An 18,119-nucleotide genomic window follows, 5' to 3' on the forward strand; every position below is an offset into this window, starting at 1 on the left:
GACCCATGACCGAACTTTAGAGACTGGTTAGGAAGAGATGTAAATGAACAGCGCTTTGAAATGCAAGTCTGCATTGTTAGAGAGAGAAGGGGAGATGTTTGTTCAGGTCTTGTGATGTCAGCAAACAAGTCTTGTCTATGGCTATAGCTTTGATTCAAAGATCAAAAAAGGAATATTAACATTTAGGAAGACACTTGACTAAAATAGTATTGTTGTCTCTTTGAAGGTTGGGGTAACCTGTATCTGAACTGATCAATGGATAAATTACCTTGTGCTAATTGCCATGATGTTTGGGAGAAGGAAAGTGAAGCTGATTGTTTTCTCAGACCAAAAGGCTGCTGGAAATGTATAAAGACCTTGGGATATGATCCTTCTTCATCTCAGATCTGCTTTTGGCTTCAAGAAGGGGAAACCCTAAGCCACAAGGATTGAGATCCCCAGTCTCTGACTAGAGTCACCCTGAATATGGATATTGGGCTATAACCTATGGACTATTGCCAAAAGGACTTTTGGCAACTACAAGCTCATCTCTGCTAGGTATTTGAACCTCAAGAATTGAATTCAAGTCTCTATGTATATTGATCTTTTAACCAAAAAGAAAAGGAGTACTTGGGGCACCTTAGAGACTAACCAATTTATTTGAGCATAAGCTTTCGTGAGCTACAGCTCACTTCATCGGATGCATACTGTTAGTCTCTAAGGTGCCCCAAGTACTCCTTTTCTTTTTGCGAATACAGACTAACACGGCTGTTACTCTGAAACCGATCTTTTAACTAACACTCTTTTCTTTTTTAATACATTTTAGTTTAGTTAATAAGAATAGACTATAAGCCTGTATTTGGGGTAAGATCCAGGTTATTTGACCTGGATCTGGGACTTGGTCCTTTGGGGTCAGGAGAACCTTTTCTTTTATATGATGAAATAAGGTTTTCAGAATTTATCACCATATGTTTGACGTGTGTCTGGATGGAGGCCTGAGGCTGGGTACTTTAAGGGAGCTGTGTTTGGAAGTCTGAGTACCCAGGGAGGTGCTGTAGAAGCTGTTTTGGGCTGGCTGGGTAAAGCTAAGTATTGGAATATCCACTAGTGTCTGGGGTTTGTCTGCCCTGTTCTGTTTGCAGTGCACCCTGATTGAGTGACCTCAGCAGGCTCCCACAGGCAGCATTGTCGCAGCACAGATTATTTCTATATCTGGAGTTAGAGTAAGATATGAACATGTATCACCGATGTGAATATATTAAGTGGAAGCCATTAAGGGTGCTTCAGAATCGGTGACCTGTCAATGGCTCTGTTTACTTGCAAACCTGCCTGTGTATGGTGGGCCAGCCCAGGAAGGATGGAGGCTGGGGTCTCTCAGGACTTGTGACCCTGTCACATGGTACTGGAATCCATCTTAAATCTCTTCTTTTTCCATTTAGAAGGAGGGCTGGGGACCCAGGAAGATTCCTGCCTGGTGCCAAAGCTATAAAAGGGGGTGGAACAGGACGCCAGGGGCCAGTCATGAGAGCCCCTGCTTACCACCTAAAGATGTCGGCTGGAACTAACAAAGACTGTAGCAGGGGAAAGGATGGGGCCCAGACAAGGAGTCTCATCTGTGAAAGAAGCTTACTGGAACATCTCTGAGGGTGAGCGATTACCTGTAATCAGTTTTTTAATGTATTCAGCTTAGACTTGTGTGTTTTTGCTTTATTTTGCTTGGTGACATACTTTTCTGTCTGTTATTACTTGAAACAACTTAAATCCTACTTTTTATATTTAATAAAATTGCTTTTGTTTATTAAACCCAGAGTAAGTGATTAATACCTGGGGGAAGCAAACAGCTGTGCATCTCTCTCTATCAGTGTCATAGAGGGTGGACAATTCATGAGTTTAACCTGTATAAACTTTATACAGAGTAAAACTGATTTATTTGGGGTTTGGATCCCATTGGAAATTGGGTGCTGGAGATAAGTGAAAACTGCTCAGCAGGTTACCTAAAGTCTGCAGCTTTGGGGGTGTGGTCCAGACCCAGGGTCTGTGTTGCAGCAGGTATGCATGTCTGGCTTAACAATGCAGGGTTCTGGAGTCCAAAGCTGGCAGGGAAAACAGACTCTGAGGTAATTTCAGCACATCAGGTGCCAGTCCCAAGGGGGTCTCTGTGACCGAACCTATCAAATCCCTGTTTCTACAGCCTATTGCTCTGGCCCAATTAAACTGCGAGTTTGCTCCTCGGAACTAGGGTCTCTGGGAGGAAACCCACTCCATGGACCAGGGAGTCGGGATGCAGGTCACAATGCGCAATGCATTATGGGCATGCAAATGAGCATCCCAGGTAGGTCTGAGAGCACAGGGGAGCCCCGGCCTCCGAGCTGAGGCCACAGCCCCTGGAATGCAGCTCTGGGAGGGGCGGTGGCTCCCGGGGTCTCCACAGCTGCTCTGGGCATAGCTCCACACACCGGTTACCCAGGGCCGCACAGGAGATGCCCCCGGGCTGGGACCCCGCAGGTGCTGGACTCTGAACCTCGGGCGGAGCAGGCGGGCTCGGGCCGCTGGTCGCTCCTGTTTGCCTGCAGGAAAGGGCCAGTGAAAGGGCTGCTGAGCTGCCCCAGGTGGGCTGCGGGGGCCAGATCAGCCTTTGCCTGGAGCCTGCAGGGGATCCTGCCCCACCCCCTATGGTCAGTACAGCCTGCCCAGGGGCAGCAGAGAGCACGTGGTTTTGTCCCCAGCCCTTGCCGTCCCCAGCCCTTGCTGCCAGAGCTTGGCTTTGCCAGCCTGCAGCCACCGCATAGCTCGTTAACCTGCCTGTGGAGACCCACGTCCCCAGCCCCACTCCTGCAAACCAGTGACGGGAGCCATCGGCCCTCCTTGGTAGGACGGGAAAAGCCAGAGACACGCACAGCCTTTGCACAAGCAACACCCCCGGGCCGGGCCCAGCCCGGCAAGGAGGCTGGAGCTGGGGGGCGGCGTGCTGACAACACACAGCTGGGTTACAAACCACCCACCCCTCATCAGAGGGTAGCCCGGGGTGCAACCTGGTATTGCACCCAACTGCTTGGCCTGTGCAGTAACAGGCACTCCGCCTTCAGCCCTTGTGACTTGCCTGTCTTCCTTTCCAAAGGCAGGGACCTGTTGCCAGGTCCGTTAAATTCCTTAGAGCTCAGTGAGCAGCCGAAAGGCAAATCCACCCAGCCCAGTGCTCACACACTCTGCTTGAGCTGAGCTCTGAGGACACTGCGGCTGCTGCCTTGAAGTGACTCTTCACAGGCTCACTGAGAACCTCCCCAGAAATGACTCCAACGTCTGCTTTCCTCCTCAGCAGACAGCATAAGGGATGTGGTTCCTACCTTCATACTGAACTTCCAAGTGCATAGAGCTCAGCACGCCCAACACAGCATCCACAATGCTGGGATGGGCTGCTCCCACGATCACCTGACAAGGAAAGGAACAAGCAGGGTGTTATTCCTCACAGCTCTCCCCTCTGCAGCCCACTGAAATATTCACATGTGTTTGATCCTCAGGATACAGAGAACTGCACACAGCACTGTGCTCTGAGACTCAAGGAAATGGCCTCTTGGGGCTGATTCTGCAACCATCATTCAGGATAGTGAGCACTTAGTCTTGAATAGGACTCCTCATGTAAGTGCTCACCAGTGTAGTGGTGGTTGCCCAGTCTAGCCCTATGCTTCTCAGATGAAGGACTGCAGTTATTGGGGCAGCAAACTATTAATTACCATTATTTAATATTTGTAATATGGCAGTACCCAGAGACTCCAATCAGGATCAGGGCCCCACTACTCTGGGGCTAGACAAAGAGGTAGAAAAGTCCCCTGCCCCAAGAGCTTACAGTGAAAGAAGACAAGTGTTATACAAAGTGTGGGGAAAAGGGAGACAAACTCTTTAAAAATCCCCATAAAATCCTTTCCTCCTCTCAGGACTCCTCAAACCTGAGCATGAGGTTCATTGATCTCCAGCTAACTGAGGCATAAGAATAGCTTTGAGATTTTAACAGGGTGTGTGTCTCTGTCTCTCTCATATAAAATGTGGTATGTAACAGGAGAGAGCGAGAGAGACATTTTATGTTCAAAGGTCAAGGATCCGTGGTCCTGCAGATTTGGGGAGGGGGGGTGGCAACCCCCCCTTCCTTGATGACAAGGGACTGAAATTTCAAATGGGAGATTGTCAGAATTAAATTCAAGAGCAGCAGACTGCATCAGAGCTGCTACCTACCTCACAGCTTAGCTCTTAGTCTGGGTAATTAACATATAGCTAAAACGTTTTATGTAAGTGCATATTTCCAGGCCAGGGAGAATTTAAGAAGGGTCAGAAGACCAGAACCCCATTCCCTCAATTTAAAAAAAAAAAAAAAGGCACACCAAAGTGCAGGATTGAAAACAGTAGCACTAAAGACTATATAGTTCATTCTAAAACAAAAAGGCGTACTAGTGGCACCTTAGACTAACCAATTTATTTGAGCATGAGCTTTCGTGAGCTACAGCTCACTTCGTCAGATGCACAATGTAGCTCACAAAAGCTCATGCTCAAATAAATTGGTTAGTCTCTAAGGTGCCACAAGTCCTCCCTTTCTCTTTGCAAATACAGACTAACACAGCTGCTACTCTGAAACCTATAGTTAATCCTGTATGCCATTCCCTTTGGAGTTCCCTGGAGTAAGAGCAGGACACGTCTTTAGAGGCATGTCCTCTCCTACAGCTGAGGTCATATTTTCATACTAGGCTTTCACAATAAGTAACAGACTGGAGGAGAAGAGGAATTATAAAATATCTTTCATACTCAATTTATTTAAAAGCAGCAGATTAGATCCTGATGGAGCAGGGACTATGTAAACAACAGTAGCAGCCTTTATACACTCAGCACTTGCTCACACACAGCCTTGGAGTTTAGCATCTGTGTTACTGAGAGGGAAAAGTCTAAGGGGAGAATTGTTCATGATTTCGTTATCCAAATCAGACAGAAAACAGCTCTGTGCACCTCATTCCTTTTCAGTGTGTTCTCAGACTCAGGAACTGCTGGGGAACTTGAAGAGCACACACTGTGCTGATGACATGCAACTGGGCACAAAAGGATCCTTGCTTCAGAATTCTCTTATCCAGTACTACCTCAACAAGGAACTTTCAAATTGGCTTATCCACACAGGGTATGCAGCCTTAGACATGTTAGGACACATCAGCTGAGTATATACTGAGTGTGCTTGTGGATGCAATAAGCTCTTCTCTGGGCTCCTTAATAAGGCAAGAACTGTAGCAGGATTTCCACTCACCTTTAGCCTCCAGCTTATGATAGATTCATTATGAAACAGAGTGTTCTGATAAAACTAAAGCATGGGCTAAAGTTTGATTACATCCCGTTCTGCTCACCTGCACAGTCCTGAGTGTCTGCAGAGACAGCTGTTGGGCTTTGGGGGATGTGCATGGCAGCAAAGCAATCAGGCCTTTGTATACCTGGTTCTGATACTTTGGATTGCCATGGCCTAAAGAGTCCAACAGAATTTGCACTTGTTCTTGAGTCTCTTCGGACTTGGAATTGGCCAAAAACTCAGCTATTGATCGCACACCTGTGTATAAGAAGATTTACTGAGTTGCATAGTTGGAAAGCCCAAGTGGTTACACATCTGAGGTTAGACAGAAACTTGGAAATTTTATTGAAATCCAGACAATCAAAAACACTGTCCCATTTTAATCAGTGCTGCTGGAGAGGTAGAGATGGGGAATAATCTTCATTCTTGTGAGTTTATCAGTAGCTATTACATGGATTTTAAAATATAATAGGCCAAATTCTCAGCTGGTATAGAAGGGCAAAATGCTGCTGAAGTCAATTGAATGACATACATTTACACCAATAAAGAATCTGGCCCCCTGAGGTAAATGGTGCATAGAGAGTATCACTTTACTGATTCCATCCCACTCCTCTCACTGCTGAGGAAGTTGTCCAAACCTTGAGCATCTGTCACTGATTTTAGTGGTGGGTTCCCTTTTACAATGGGAAAAGCATTTATTTTTTTCCAGTCTTCAGAAACATCTGAAGAGATCTAGCTTTTCCTTTTCAGAAAAATTCCTGATTTCTCAATAGATATCAATTAAAAAAAATTTAGGCCCAAGAGGGAAAGTTTGGAGAGGTAGCAGTGGGTGAACACAGCAGGTTATAATGAAAACTCTTTTGCAACCTTAGCCACAGTAGTTGCCACCAGCATGACTGCTGTAATACATCAAAGGAAAAATACTGTACAAAAAGTATGCTCATTAAAAATGAGAAGGGGGATGAAATGTAACCACTCAGCAACGGCTGGGACTCTGAACTCCTTTCAACAAGAGAAAAAATAAAATAATCTTCCATCACTAGGACTCTCATAGAGTGAAAGGAACAGGTTCAGTTCTGTAAGGAGCCCTTGACGTTTGGAGGTCAGAGAGTACAGACTCGCCTAAATGGATGTAACCCCATTCCTTTGATAAAGAATGCGGATGGCATGGCACTTACCATAACTTTCACAAATGAGCTCCTTATACTTCCTGCCAGCGTTTGCTACGAGTTGGAGTAGCTTTATTGACTCTCTTTTGTCCTCTTCCTTCAGTTGGTTCAGCCCTAGTATTTCCAGGAGAGTCAGCACACCTCCAACCTCCAGAAATTCAATAAGATACTTGTGGCTACAGAGATGAGGGGAACAAAGCAAAAAATATAGCACTTGGAACAAAATCTTCCTTCCTCGGATCTCCATGTTACTGGGAACCTTCTTCCTACCTCCTTGCCTCCAGTTTGTGTCTAAGCTCCCGGACGGAGACGACAGCTACCAGAAGCTTGACTTGGAACCCAAATGTGAAGGCCCCACATGTCAGTATGATGTGCTCCCAATAGGCTACCAGGTGAGATATTTACCTCTGATTGTCCACATTTGGATACTGACCTACGTGCACAGAGAACTTTGGGTCTCCATACACAGGGTGCTCACTGGATCCCTAACTAGTGTGTTAGCAATCAGACCACTCCTGGGAAACGGGGGACTCACTGAGCAATTGCATAGCATAGGCAACATCATAAAATATTTACAGTATTCTTGGGAAGCACAAAGAGTCCTGGCTTTGCCCAGCCTTGTGTGAAGTAACATATGCAGCACCTCCCACCTGCCCATGACTGATTTATCCATTTCTACAGAGCGCTGATCTCCATGGTATCTGACCTCCCAAAACTGGGCTCTGCTGCCCAGGGGACACAATTCAAAACAGGTCCAACTGCACAGCCCACTAAGAGTGTGTGTGGGAGTCTCCAGGCATGAAGGAGGCTCACTGACTGTGGGGATCCAGAGACCTGCAGAGGAGATAGGAGAGGCTTGGCCAGTTATGGGTACATGCTGACAGCAGGGTGTTCAAAAGCACAGATCATGGACTGTTGCCCTTTCCCAGACCATCCTTGTAGTAAAATATTAAGACTGGCCCCTCACCTCACAATCCTCACCCTGGGCTGGCACAACTCTGGGATGTTAAAGCCACCCAAATAATTCTTGTTGAAGTGACATAGAAATACTCACCTGCTTGCAGCTGACAAAAAGATGCCAATGGACTTTAGCTGCTGATCTAGGTATATTCCATACATGTAGCTGTTTGACAATGTTAAGGAGCAAATACTGAGACAATTTTTCACATTAAACCTGGTCACTGCATCTGGTCTGGCTGGTAGCTTGGTGGCAATGTGTGGCATTGCACCTGGGGAACCTGTCTTTGGGAAAGGGCTAGGGTGACCAGATGTCCCGATTTTATAGGGACAGTCCTGATTTTTGGGTCTTTTTCACACATAGGCACCTATTACCCCCCACCTCCTGTCCCGATTTTTGACACTTGCTATCTGGTCAGCCTAGAAATGGCACAGGCCTTAATTTTCCAGGCTAGCTGGGTTGCAAACCACTAAGGAGGCAGCATGCTCATCCCCAGAGTGGGTGTGAAGTGACTCCCTGCCTGTAGAATTGATGGGCTTGGCAGGGAGCTTACATTTTGTCCTCAACTAGAAGGATAGGATGTCCTGATATAGGACCTGTGAGAGGGGAAGGAGAAAACAAGGGGAATCTTGTGTAATTTAAAACCCAATAATACCCTTGGTGTGGAACTTCCCTCAGATTCCAGCTTTTATGGGTCAAGCTCTTCTCCCTGAACGACTGGACTCAGGTATTTCCACAGAGAGGGGCGACCTTAAATCATATTGGGGGAAAAGAACATTTGGAAGAGAATCTTCCCCTCGATTGCCCCACCACCTCTTCTGGCATCCCAAAGAAGTAGATACGTGAGCCTCAGCCATGCTGTTAGGCGGGTCAGAAACAAGCTGGCTCCCTGTGAGAATTCCAGCTCCAACTCTGGTCCTGTCTTTCCTTGATTTGCCTTAATGAAATTGCCCAGAATGTGGCTACGAGCAGCTTTGCTAGCATTGTCCCATTCCTGCAAGAACCCCATCAGTCTGCTGATGGCTGCCTGCTCCTTTGTGGAAGTCATGATCAATACTGTCCTACAGGGGAGAGAGAGAGGTTATAGAAATCCTTAAAGATAAATGTAGGCTGTACAAATGAGTAACACCAGCCCTAATTATATTTTCTCCTTGTCGAATGCTTTCCAGCTAAAGATCATAAAGCACTTGACAAACATTGATTAATGTAATCTTAATCTTCCTTTATTCCCGTTATCTTCATTTTACATCTGGAGAAACTGAGGCATAAAGAAATTAACTGATTTACCCAAGGCCACATAGTAAATCTGGGGCAGAGCTGGGATTAGAATCCAGATCTCCTGATTGAGCCACAAGATCATCTCCCCAAGAGCAGTCTCCCTCCCAGATATGAATAAAGCACTTTAATGTTACAAATTTTCTTAATCTCAGATTCTTGCTAGCTTGAATATTTGATCACATGACAGGCCCTGCCAGAGGGTAAGTAGGATGAAATAAGAGCAGAGATGCACAGGATCTTGACGATGAAAGGGTGGATTTGGGAAGCTTTTGCATTTTGAACCTTTTTGTCCTAGGTCATGTCGTATTATTTAATTTCTCTTCAAGTGCCGAGAGCTTTCAACGGCACATTTTTAAATAAATTCGGGGGGAGAAATGAAATAATAATCCAAGGAATAGGGCAGCTACAGAAAATCCCAACTGACTTTGTGACCTTCAATACAGTGATACCCATTTTGCCGAATTTCTTTGGCATATTTGGGCATTCTCTGTCTCCCCCTTCCCCCCAAAATTTACAAATTTTCTGGTGTAATTAGTTCTGGTAAAAAGTGCAGATTGACAGCTCTGGAAGATAAAGATGGTTTAATCACATCGGTCCCAATCTTGCAAACACACATGCTTAACTTTAAACTTGTGAGTAGTCCCAATGTGGGGCTTAAAGTTAAGCAAGTGCATGGGTGTTTGTAGAATCGGAGCCAAAGGAGGTACAAGACAGGCAGAAATACTGCAAGCTTCTCTCCACACAGTCCTGTCAACACGCTTCATCTGTGTGGATGACAGAGAGTTCAGTCCTTGCCTCTTTCCGTTCTTGGCCCCTCTGCTGAGATTGAGGCCTTGTCTATGTGAGAAAGCTGCAATGGTTTAATTTAAGGTGTAATTTAAAAGCAAATTAGTTAAACCAATGCAAACCCTGTCTGGACACTTATTTCAGGGCTTCTCTCAGTTTAGTTTAAATCTATTAGGTCTGTTTGGGTCCATGCCTATTTCCTATCAGTAAAGTGCCTAGCACTTGTCTACTAGGAACTTGACTGCACAAAAGGCACCGGATTGAAACCAATGACCTAAAGGTGAAATGCTCTGTAGTTAAGTGTATTAAAAAAATTAAAAACAAAAAAAACAATCACCCTAGAAAGTTGGATAAAGAAACAATTCTGCTGGGTTAAGAGGAGTTGGGATTTCATTAGGGAATTAACAGTCTGTGGTTTGTAGGAGTCTGTGTCCTTGGCAGAGTGTATTCAGGATCTCCTCTGAGGGAGGACAAGGTTTAAAATAAATCAGTTTTCCCAAAATAGTTGTGATTGGAAGTGTTATTAGCCATAACAAATGTTAGTGCTGATGGGAGACTGGCCTGTTAGGAGCCCTTTGTCGAAAGTCATATTTCACAGTCTCATGAGCTTTTTCCAGTGATTTACAGAATATTTGTGAAACATTATGTGCAAGGCTCAAGACTGACACTGAGAGAACAACTAGTGTGTTGAGGGAATGAGTATTTCACAGAGACGGTTTGCATCAAATTTACAGGCCCATAAAGAGCTCCTATGTCCTCTACAGAAATCTAGTTAAAAGAACTTAACAGTCTGAAGCATCCCAAAATTGATTCTAAATTAACATTTCCATATTTATGTTTGAGATGCTGATGGTGTGCTCTTATCCTGCTTTTATTAGGAAGCAGCAATAATCCTCACTGTTCAGAAACACCATCACCAGCCTCTGGACAGGAGGATTTGAGGAATAAAAGGTGCTTTCCTATTATCCAGCTGGGGAGAAGAGTTGGTCTGAAAATGATCACACAATACAACTAACTGAGGACATAATGGTACCAGACTGACTGTTATAATATTATGCACATATCTGGTGCTCTTCATCCAAAGATCTCCAAGTGCCCTATAAATAGGGGTAAGTATTCTTATTATCCTCATTTTACAGATACAGAAACAAATTCACAGAGAGGGGGAAAGACTTGCCCCAAGCTCACACAGTAACTCAGTGGCAGAGTGAGAACAGAACCAAGTCTCCTCACTCCAAATTGTCCGGTCCAGCTACTCAATGAGCTGCCTCACTCATCTCGCTAGATCAGATAAGCTTAGAGGATTGGACACCAAGTCAGTACTTTGTTGGGAGGACTCTAAGGAAAACCCAGGTGATTTAGGAACTGTTGTTGGCTATTCACTAGGTAGCTGTGAGTGGCACCTTGAGTTTAGGAGGTGCAGCCCTGGATGAGTTGGGAGATGGGAAGGAAAAAGTGGTTTTAAGATATCTTTGCACCCACCAGATTCCAAGCCTTGCCCAGCCCCTGGCACAAGTTACAGCCTGCTTGGCCCATCCACTTTTCGCCATGGTCCCCACCCCTGCTCGTATCTCTTCCCTCCGAGGTTCTGCCCCCCGGCCAGGCCGGCAGCTAGAGCCTGGCCCCAGTAGCCCAGGCAGCTGTGGAGAGCCATGGATCCTCCAGCTGCCCGGGGTAGTGGTGCCTGCCCAACAGTTGCCCCTGGCCCATGGCCCCACTCCCCAGGCCCTCCGCCCAGGGCAGGTGGAGGGTCCGTGGCTCCCCACAGCTGTCTGGGCGGCTCTTACCATGGCGCAGCTCCAAGGCCCTGCCCTCAGGCTGGAGCTGGGTCGGAGCAAGAGCCACGCAGGCAGCTATGGGGAGCCGCAGACCCACCACCTGCCCTGGGCAGCGGGCCAAGGAGGCGGGGTTGCAGGCCAGGGTCTGCTCTTGGGACCCCCTGACCCTGGGTAGGTAGAGGGTCCCAAGCTCCCTGGCCCTGCTCTGGCTTAGCCGTGGGTGGGGCTTTGGGGGGAAGAGATGGGGCAGGGACGGGACCGGGGGGGCGGGCCTTTGCCCCTCCACTTTTGGGAAGACTCTGCTGCCCCCCCACCAAACCCACAATCCTCACTGATCCAGCAGGCCCCTTCCTTCCTCCCTCCCTAAAGCTCTATGACCGTTGCTCCTTCTCCAGACCCCCTGCTGAAGCAGCCCCCTACTATTCTCTCTCCTTGGTCCCACTGACACCCCCAGCACCCTTTTGCCCCCAAACCCGGTACCTACTCTCCCTCTAACCCAGTTGGCGCCCAAATCCGTAGCCGCTGACTTCGTGGGTGCTCCGGGGCTGGAGCACCCATGGGGAAAAATTGGTGGGTGCAGAGATCCCCACCCTGCGCCCCCACCCCAGCTCACCTCTGCTCCGCCTCCTCCCCTGAGCGCACCGCGTCCCTGCTTCTCCCCCTAGCTCCCAGTGCTTGGCACTGCGAAACAGCTGTTTCATGGCATCAAGTGCTGGGAGGAATGGGGGAGGAGGGGGAACGCAGCATGCTCTGGGAAGAGGCGGGGTGGGGCAGGAATTTGGGGAAGGGGTTGGAATGGGGGCAGGGCCAGGGGCGAGCATCCACCGGCACCTGGAAAAGTTGGCGCCTATGCCCAAATCCATCTAATACTAGTCCCCTTGCTAGCTCTGCTAAACTCCATTTCCTCCAATGCTCGCCCCACCCCAGCTGGGATGCCCCTACACCCTCTTCAGTTCCCCCATGGCTCCCAATAGCTCTTTGAGGAAGGGGCTGTGTGAGATCCTGGTCATTTCCTTTACCCGTGGTTGTCTTCTGGGGGTGATTGGCTGGCTCTCGCACCATGCTCGTTATTCCATGAAGCACTGTGTCTCCTCCAGTCCTAAAAGAATCTCTCTGCCTTACTCCTACATAGCCAGGCCAATAGCAAACTAAGCCAGCAGGTCTCCGGCTTATTGGAATGGTTTGGCAGCACTTCCTTTCCCAGTGGGGAGGATGTCCCGAACATGGACAGAGTTGCCAGACTTCTGTCACCCTATCTGCCATGAACCCAGCCCTCATCCCACCCTCCCTTGCTGCCACCCAGCGAGCCCCAGCTCCATCCATCCACCCAGTCCTCACCCAACCCCACCCTGCCCACCTACCACCCACTCCTATTGACTCAGTCCTCCCCGCATCTGCCTGCACCCACCTACTCAACCCATCCTCACCTCCCCCACTCCATCCTTCCCCTACCCACCCCTATCTATGAAGAGAAATTCCATGTTTGAATAATAAGAGTATAGCAGTAGGGATGTATTACTGACCAGGATGGTGATGGTGATTGTGAAATGCTCAGGGAGATTAGATAGGGTATAAAAATAGAAAATTCACTAATAATGGGGGATTTCAACTATCCCCATATTGACTGGGTACATGTCACCTCAGGGTGGAATGCACAGTTGAAGTTTCTAGAGACCATTAATGACTGCTTCTGGAGCAGCTAGTTCTGGGACCCACAAGGGGAGAGGAAATTCTTGAGTTAGTCTTAAGTGGAGCACAGGATCTGGGCCAAGAGATGAATACAGCTGAACTGCTTGGTAATAGCGACCATAATGTAATTAAATTTAACATCCTTGTGGGGGGAAATTACCAAAGAAGCCCACCACAGTAGCATTCAACTTCAGAAAAGTGTACTACATAAAAATGAGGAAGCTAGTTAAATGGAAATGAAAAGCAACAGTCACAAGAGTGAAATGCTTGCAAGCTGCATCGAAACTTTAAAAAAACCCACCCCACCATAATAGAGGCTCAAATTAAATGTATAACCTACATTAAAAAAAGTAGTGAGAGTATCAAAAATATACCAGCATGGCTAAACAACAGAGTAAAAGAGGCAGAGGCAAAAAGGCATCCTTTAAAAATCAGAAGTCAGATACTACTGAGGAAAATAGAAAGGAGCGTTAACTCTAGCAAGTCAAGTGTCAAAGTATAATTAGGCAGGCCAAAAAAGAATTTGAAGAGCAACTACCAAAAGGCTCACAAACTAACAGCAAATAATTTTTAAGTACATCAGAAGCAGGAAGCCTGCCAATCTGGGGATCATTGGACAATCAAGGTGCTGAAGGAGCTTTCAAGGAAGACAAGGTAATTGGAGAGAAGCTAAATGAATTATTTGCATCAGCTTTCACTGCAGAGGATGTCACGGAGATTCCCAAACCTGACCCATTCTTTTTAGGTGACAAATCTGAGGAACCGTCCTAGATTGAGGTGTCAATAGAGGAGGTTCTGGAACAAATTGATAAATTTAACAGTGATAAGTCACCAGGACCAGATGGTATTCACCCAAGAGTTCTGAAGGAACTCAAATATGAAATTGCAAAACTACTAACTGTGTTAAATCAGCGTCTGTACTAGACAACTGAAAGGTAGGTAATGTAATGCTGAGTTTTAAAAGGCTTCAGAGGCGATCCTGGCAATTACAGGCCAGTAAGCCTAACTTCAGTACCAGGCAAACCTGATTGAAACTATAGTAAAGAATAGAATTATCAGAAACTTAGATGAACACAATTTGTTGCGGAAGAGTCAACACTGCTTTTGTGAAGGGAAATCATGCCTTAACAATCTATTAGAGTTATTTGAGAGGGTCAACAAACACGTGGACAAGGGTGATCCACTGGGTATAGTGTACTTGGACTTTCAGAAAGCCTTTGACAAGCTCCCTCACCAAAGGCTTGCAAGCAAACTAAGCAGCTATTTGATAAAAGGGAAGGTTCTCTCATGGGTCTGTAACTGGTTAAAAGACAGGAAACAATGGGTAAGAATAAATGGTCAGTTTTCAGAATGGAGAGATGTAAATAGCGGTGCCCCCCAGGAGTCTGTAATGGGACCAGTACTGTTCAACATATTCATAAATGATCTGCAAAAAGGGGTAAACAGTGAGTTGGCAAAATTTGCAGACAATATAAAATTACTCAGGAAAGTTAAATCCAAAGCAGACTGCGAGGAGTTATAGAGGGATTTCACAAAACTGGGTGACTGGACAACAAAAAGGCAGATGAAATTCAATGTTGATAAAAGCAAAGTAATGCACTTTGGAAAACATAATCCCAACTATACCTATAAAATGATGGGGTCTAAATTAGCTGTTATCACTCAAGAAAGAGATCATTGTGGATAGTTCTCTGAAAACATCTGCTCAATGTGCATCAGCAGTCAAAAAAGCGAACAGAATGCTAGAAACCATTAGGAGAGGGATAGATCATAAGACAGTAAATATCATAATGACACTATATACATCCACAGTACCCCCCCCACACCTTGAAAACTGTGTGCAGTGCTAGTTACCCCATCTCAAAAAAAGATATATTAGAAAGGGAAAAGGTGCAGAGAAGAGCAACAAAATGATTAAGGGCATGGAACATTCTCCATACAGGACACATTAAAAAGACAGGGACTGTTCAGCTTGGCAAAGAGACAATGAAGGGAAGTTACAATAGAGGTCTACAAAATCATGATTTGTGTTGGGAAAGTGAATAAGGACATGTTATGTACTCTTTAACATAACACAAGAATCAGGGGTCACTCAATGAAATTAATAGGCAGCAGGTCTAAAACACACAAAAGGAATTACTTCCTCACACAACGCAGTCAACTTGTGGAACTCGTTGCAGGGGATGTTGTGATGACCAAAACTGTAACTGGATTGAAACAAGAATTAGATAAATTCATGGAGAACAGGTCCATCAATGGTAATGAGCCAAGATAGTCAGGGATGCAACCCCATGCCTGGGGTGTCCCAAAGCCTCTGATTGCCAGAAGCTGGCAGTGGATGACAGAGGATGGATCACCTGATAACTGCTCTGTTCTGTTCATTCCCTCTGAAGCATTTGGCATTGGCCACCGTAAGGAGACAGGATACTGGGCTAGATGGATCATTGGGTCTGACCCAGTATAGCCATTCTTATATATCGAGCAACCCCCGCTGCCCTCCCCTACTGCCTGCATCCACCCCATCCTTGCCCTACTCCTTTCCATCCTGCCACTCCCACCCCTACCTACCAACCCTCAGCCCCTGCATCTGCCTGCACCGACCCACCCTGCCTACCACCCCCCAGCCCTTCCCTCCCTGTACCCCCCACCTATCAACCCCCAGCCCTTCCCCCCCACCACCACTCAGCAGCCCTTCCCTCCCTGCCTGTACCCCCCACCTATCAACCCCCAGCCCTTCCCCCCCACCACCACTCAGCAGCCCTTCCCTCCCTGCCTGCACCCTGCCACCCACCAGCCCTTCCCTCCCTGCCTGCACCCCCCCCACCCCCAGCCCTTCCCCCCCATCACCACTCAGCAGCCCTTCCCTCCCTGCCTACACCCTGCCACCCACCAGCCCTTCCCTCCCTGCCTGCACCCTGCCACCCACCAGCCCTTCCCTCCCTGCCTGCACCCCCCACCTACCACCCCCAGCCCTTCCCTCCCTGCCTGCACCCCCCACCTACCACCCCCAGCCCTTCCCTCCCTGCCAGCACCCCCCACCTACCACCCCCAGCCCTTCCCTCCCTGCCTGCACCCTGCCACCCACCAGCCCTTCCCTCTCTGCCAGCACCCCCCCACCCACCCACCCCTAGCCCTTCCCTCCCTGCCAGCACCCCCCCGCCTACCACCCCCCAGCCCTTCCCTCCCTGCCTGCACCCCCCCGCCTACCACCCCCAGCCCTTCCCTCCCTGCCAGCACCCCCCCACCTACCACCCCCAGCCCTTCCCTCCCTGCCTGTACCCCCCCACCTACCACCCCCAGCCCTTCCCTCCCTGCCTGCACCCCCCACCTACCACCCCCAGCCCTTCCCTCCCTGCCTGCACCCCCCACCTACCACCCCCAGCCCTTCCCTCCCTGCCTGTACCCCCCCACCTACCACCCCCAGCCCTTCCCTCCCTGCCTGCACCCCCCACCTACCACCCCCAGCCCTTCCCTCCCTGCCTGTACCCCCCCACCTACCACCCCCAGCCCTTCCCTCCCTGCCTGTACCCCCCACCTACCACCCCCAGCCCTTCCCTCCCTGCCTGCACCCCCCACCTACCACCCCCAGCCCTTCCCTCCCTGCCAGCACCCCCCACCTACCACCCCCAGCCCTTCCCTCCCTGCCTGCACCCTGCCACCCACCAGCCCTTCCCTCTCTGCCAGCACCCCCCCACCCACCCACCCCTAGCCCTTCCCTCCCTGCCAGCACCCCCCCGCCTACCACCCCCCAGCCCTTCCCTCCCTGCCTGCACCCCCCCGCCTACCACCCCCCAGCCCTTCCCTCCCTGCCTGCACCCCCCACCTACCACCCCCAGCCCTTCCCTCCCTGCCTGTACCCCCCCACCTACCACCCCCAGCCCTTCCCTCCCTGCCTGTACCCCCCACCTACCACCCCCCAGCCCTTCCCTCCCTGCCTGCACCCCCCACCTACCACCCCCAGCCCTTCCCTCCCTGCCAGCACCCCCCACCTACCACCCCCAGCCCTTCCCTCCCTGCCAGCACCCCCCACCTACCACCCCCAGCCCTTCCCTCCCTGCCTGTACCCCCCACCTACCACCCCCAGCCCTTCCCTCCCTGCCTGTACCCCCCCACCTACCACCCCCAGCCCTTCCCTCCCTGCCTGTACCCCCCACCTACCACCCCCAGCCCTTCCCTCCCTGCCTGTACCCCCCACCTACCACCCCCAGCCCTTCCCTCCCTGCCTGTACCCCCCCACCTACCACCCCCAGCCCTTCCCTCCCTGCCTGTACCCCCCCACCTACCACCCCCAGCCCTTCCCTCCCTGCCTGTACCCCCCACCTACCACCCCCAGCCCTTCCCTCCCTGCCTGCACCCCCCCACCTACCACCCCCAGCCCTTCCCTCCCTGCCTGCACCCCCCACCTACCACCCCCAGCCCTTCCCTCCCTGCCTGCACCCCCCACCTACCACCCCCAGCCCTTCCCTCCCTGCCAGCACCCCCCCGCCTACCACCCCCAGCCCTTCCCTCCCTGCCTGCACCCCCCACCTACCACCCCCAGCCCTTCCCTCCCTGCCTGCACCCCCCACCTACCACCCCCAGCCCTTCCCTCCCTGCCAGCACCCCCCCACCTACCACCCCCAGCCCTTCCCTCCCTGCCTGCACCCCCCCACCTACCACCCCCAGCCCTTCCCTCCCTGCCTGCACCCCCCACCTACCACCCCCAGCCCTTCCCTCCCTGCCTGCACCCCCCGCCTACCACCCCCGCCCTTCCCCCCACCTACCACCCCCCAGCCCTTCCCTCCCTGCCCGTACCCCCCGCCTACCACCCCCGCCCTTCCCCCCACCTACCACCCCCCAGCCCTTCCCTCCCTGCCCGTACCCCCCGCCTACCACCCCCACCCTGCACCCCCCCCCCGGCCGCCCAGCGCTGGTGCGCCCTATAGAAGGGGTGTCGATTGGACGCGACTCCGTCTCACCTCCCCGCCAGCTCTTCAGATTGATTGACATCCTGACGAACAAACCACAGGCCGTCCTCACCCAGCCTTCGACCAATGGAGAGCCTCATTCCGATCCGGTGGGCGGGGCGCTGGAGAGAGAGCGGTTGCTAGGGGCGCGGGTTCTCTTTGCCCGTGAGAGGCGCGTTGCTAGGATGTGAGGTCACAGGGCGTGGCCCTTGAGCGCTCCGA

The 18,119-nt window shown here is 50.1% G+C and overlaps 1 protein-coding gene across 9 annotated transcripts in view; it reads right to left on the minus strand.

Moving 5' to 3' along the window:
• The window catches only part of ARMH1 (armadillo like helical domain containing 1), a 31,156-nt gene extending 13,212 nt beyond the window's left edge, over positions 1-17,944 (minus strand). For 6 of the 9 annotated variants that reach the window (XM_073357941.1, XM_073357939.1, XM_073357940.1 and 3 more), the window contains exons 1-6: positions 15,309-15,447; positions 8,263-8,481; positions 7,517-7,585; positions 6,472-6,638; positions 5,355-5,551; positions 3,324-3,408 (exon numbers count right to left, since the gene is read on the minus strand). In XM_073357941.1, the coding sequence (XP_073214042.1) occupies positions 3,324-3,408; positions 5,355-5,551; positions 6,472-6,638; positions 7,517-7,585; positions 8,263-8,468 (724 nt within the window). In that variant the 5' untranslated portion in view covers positions 8,469-8,481; positions 15,309-15,447. Of the gene's footprint in view, positions 1-3,323; positions 3,409-5,354; positions 5,552-6,471; positions 6,639-7,168; positions 7,297-7,516; positions 7,586-8,262; positions 8,482-12,281; positions 12,462-15,308; positions 15,448-17,909 lie in introns of those variants that run through there. The other 3 variants (XM_073357935.1, XM_073357934.1, XM_073357938.1) reach the window with 3 other exon arrangements.
• Between the last annotated feature and the right edge of the window lie 175 nt (positions 17,945-18,119).

Source organism: Lepidochelys kempii, chromosome 8, assembly GCF_965140265.1.
Source record: "Lepidochelys kempii isolate rLepKem1 chromosome 8, rLepKem1.hap2, whole genome shotgun sequence".
Taxonomy (NCBI): Eukaryota; Metazoa; Chordata; order Testudines; family Cheloniidae; genus Lepidochelys; species Lepidochelys kempii.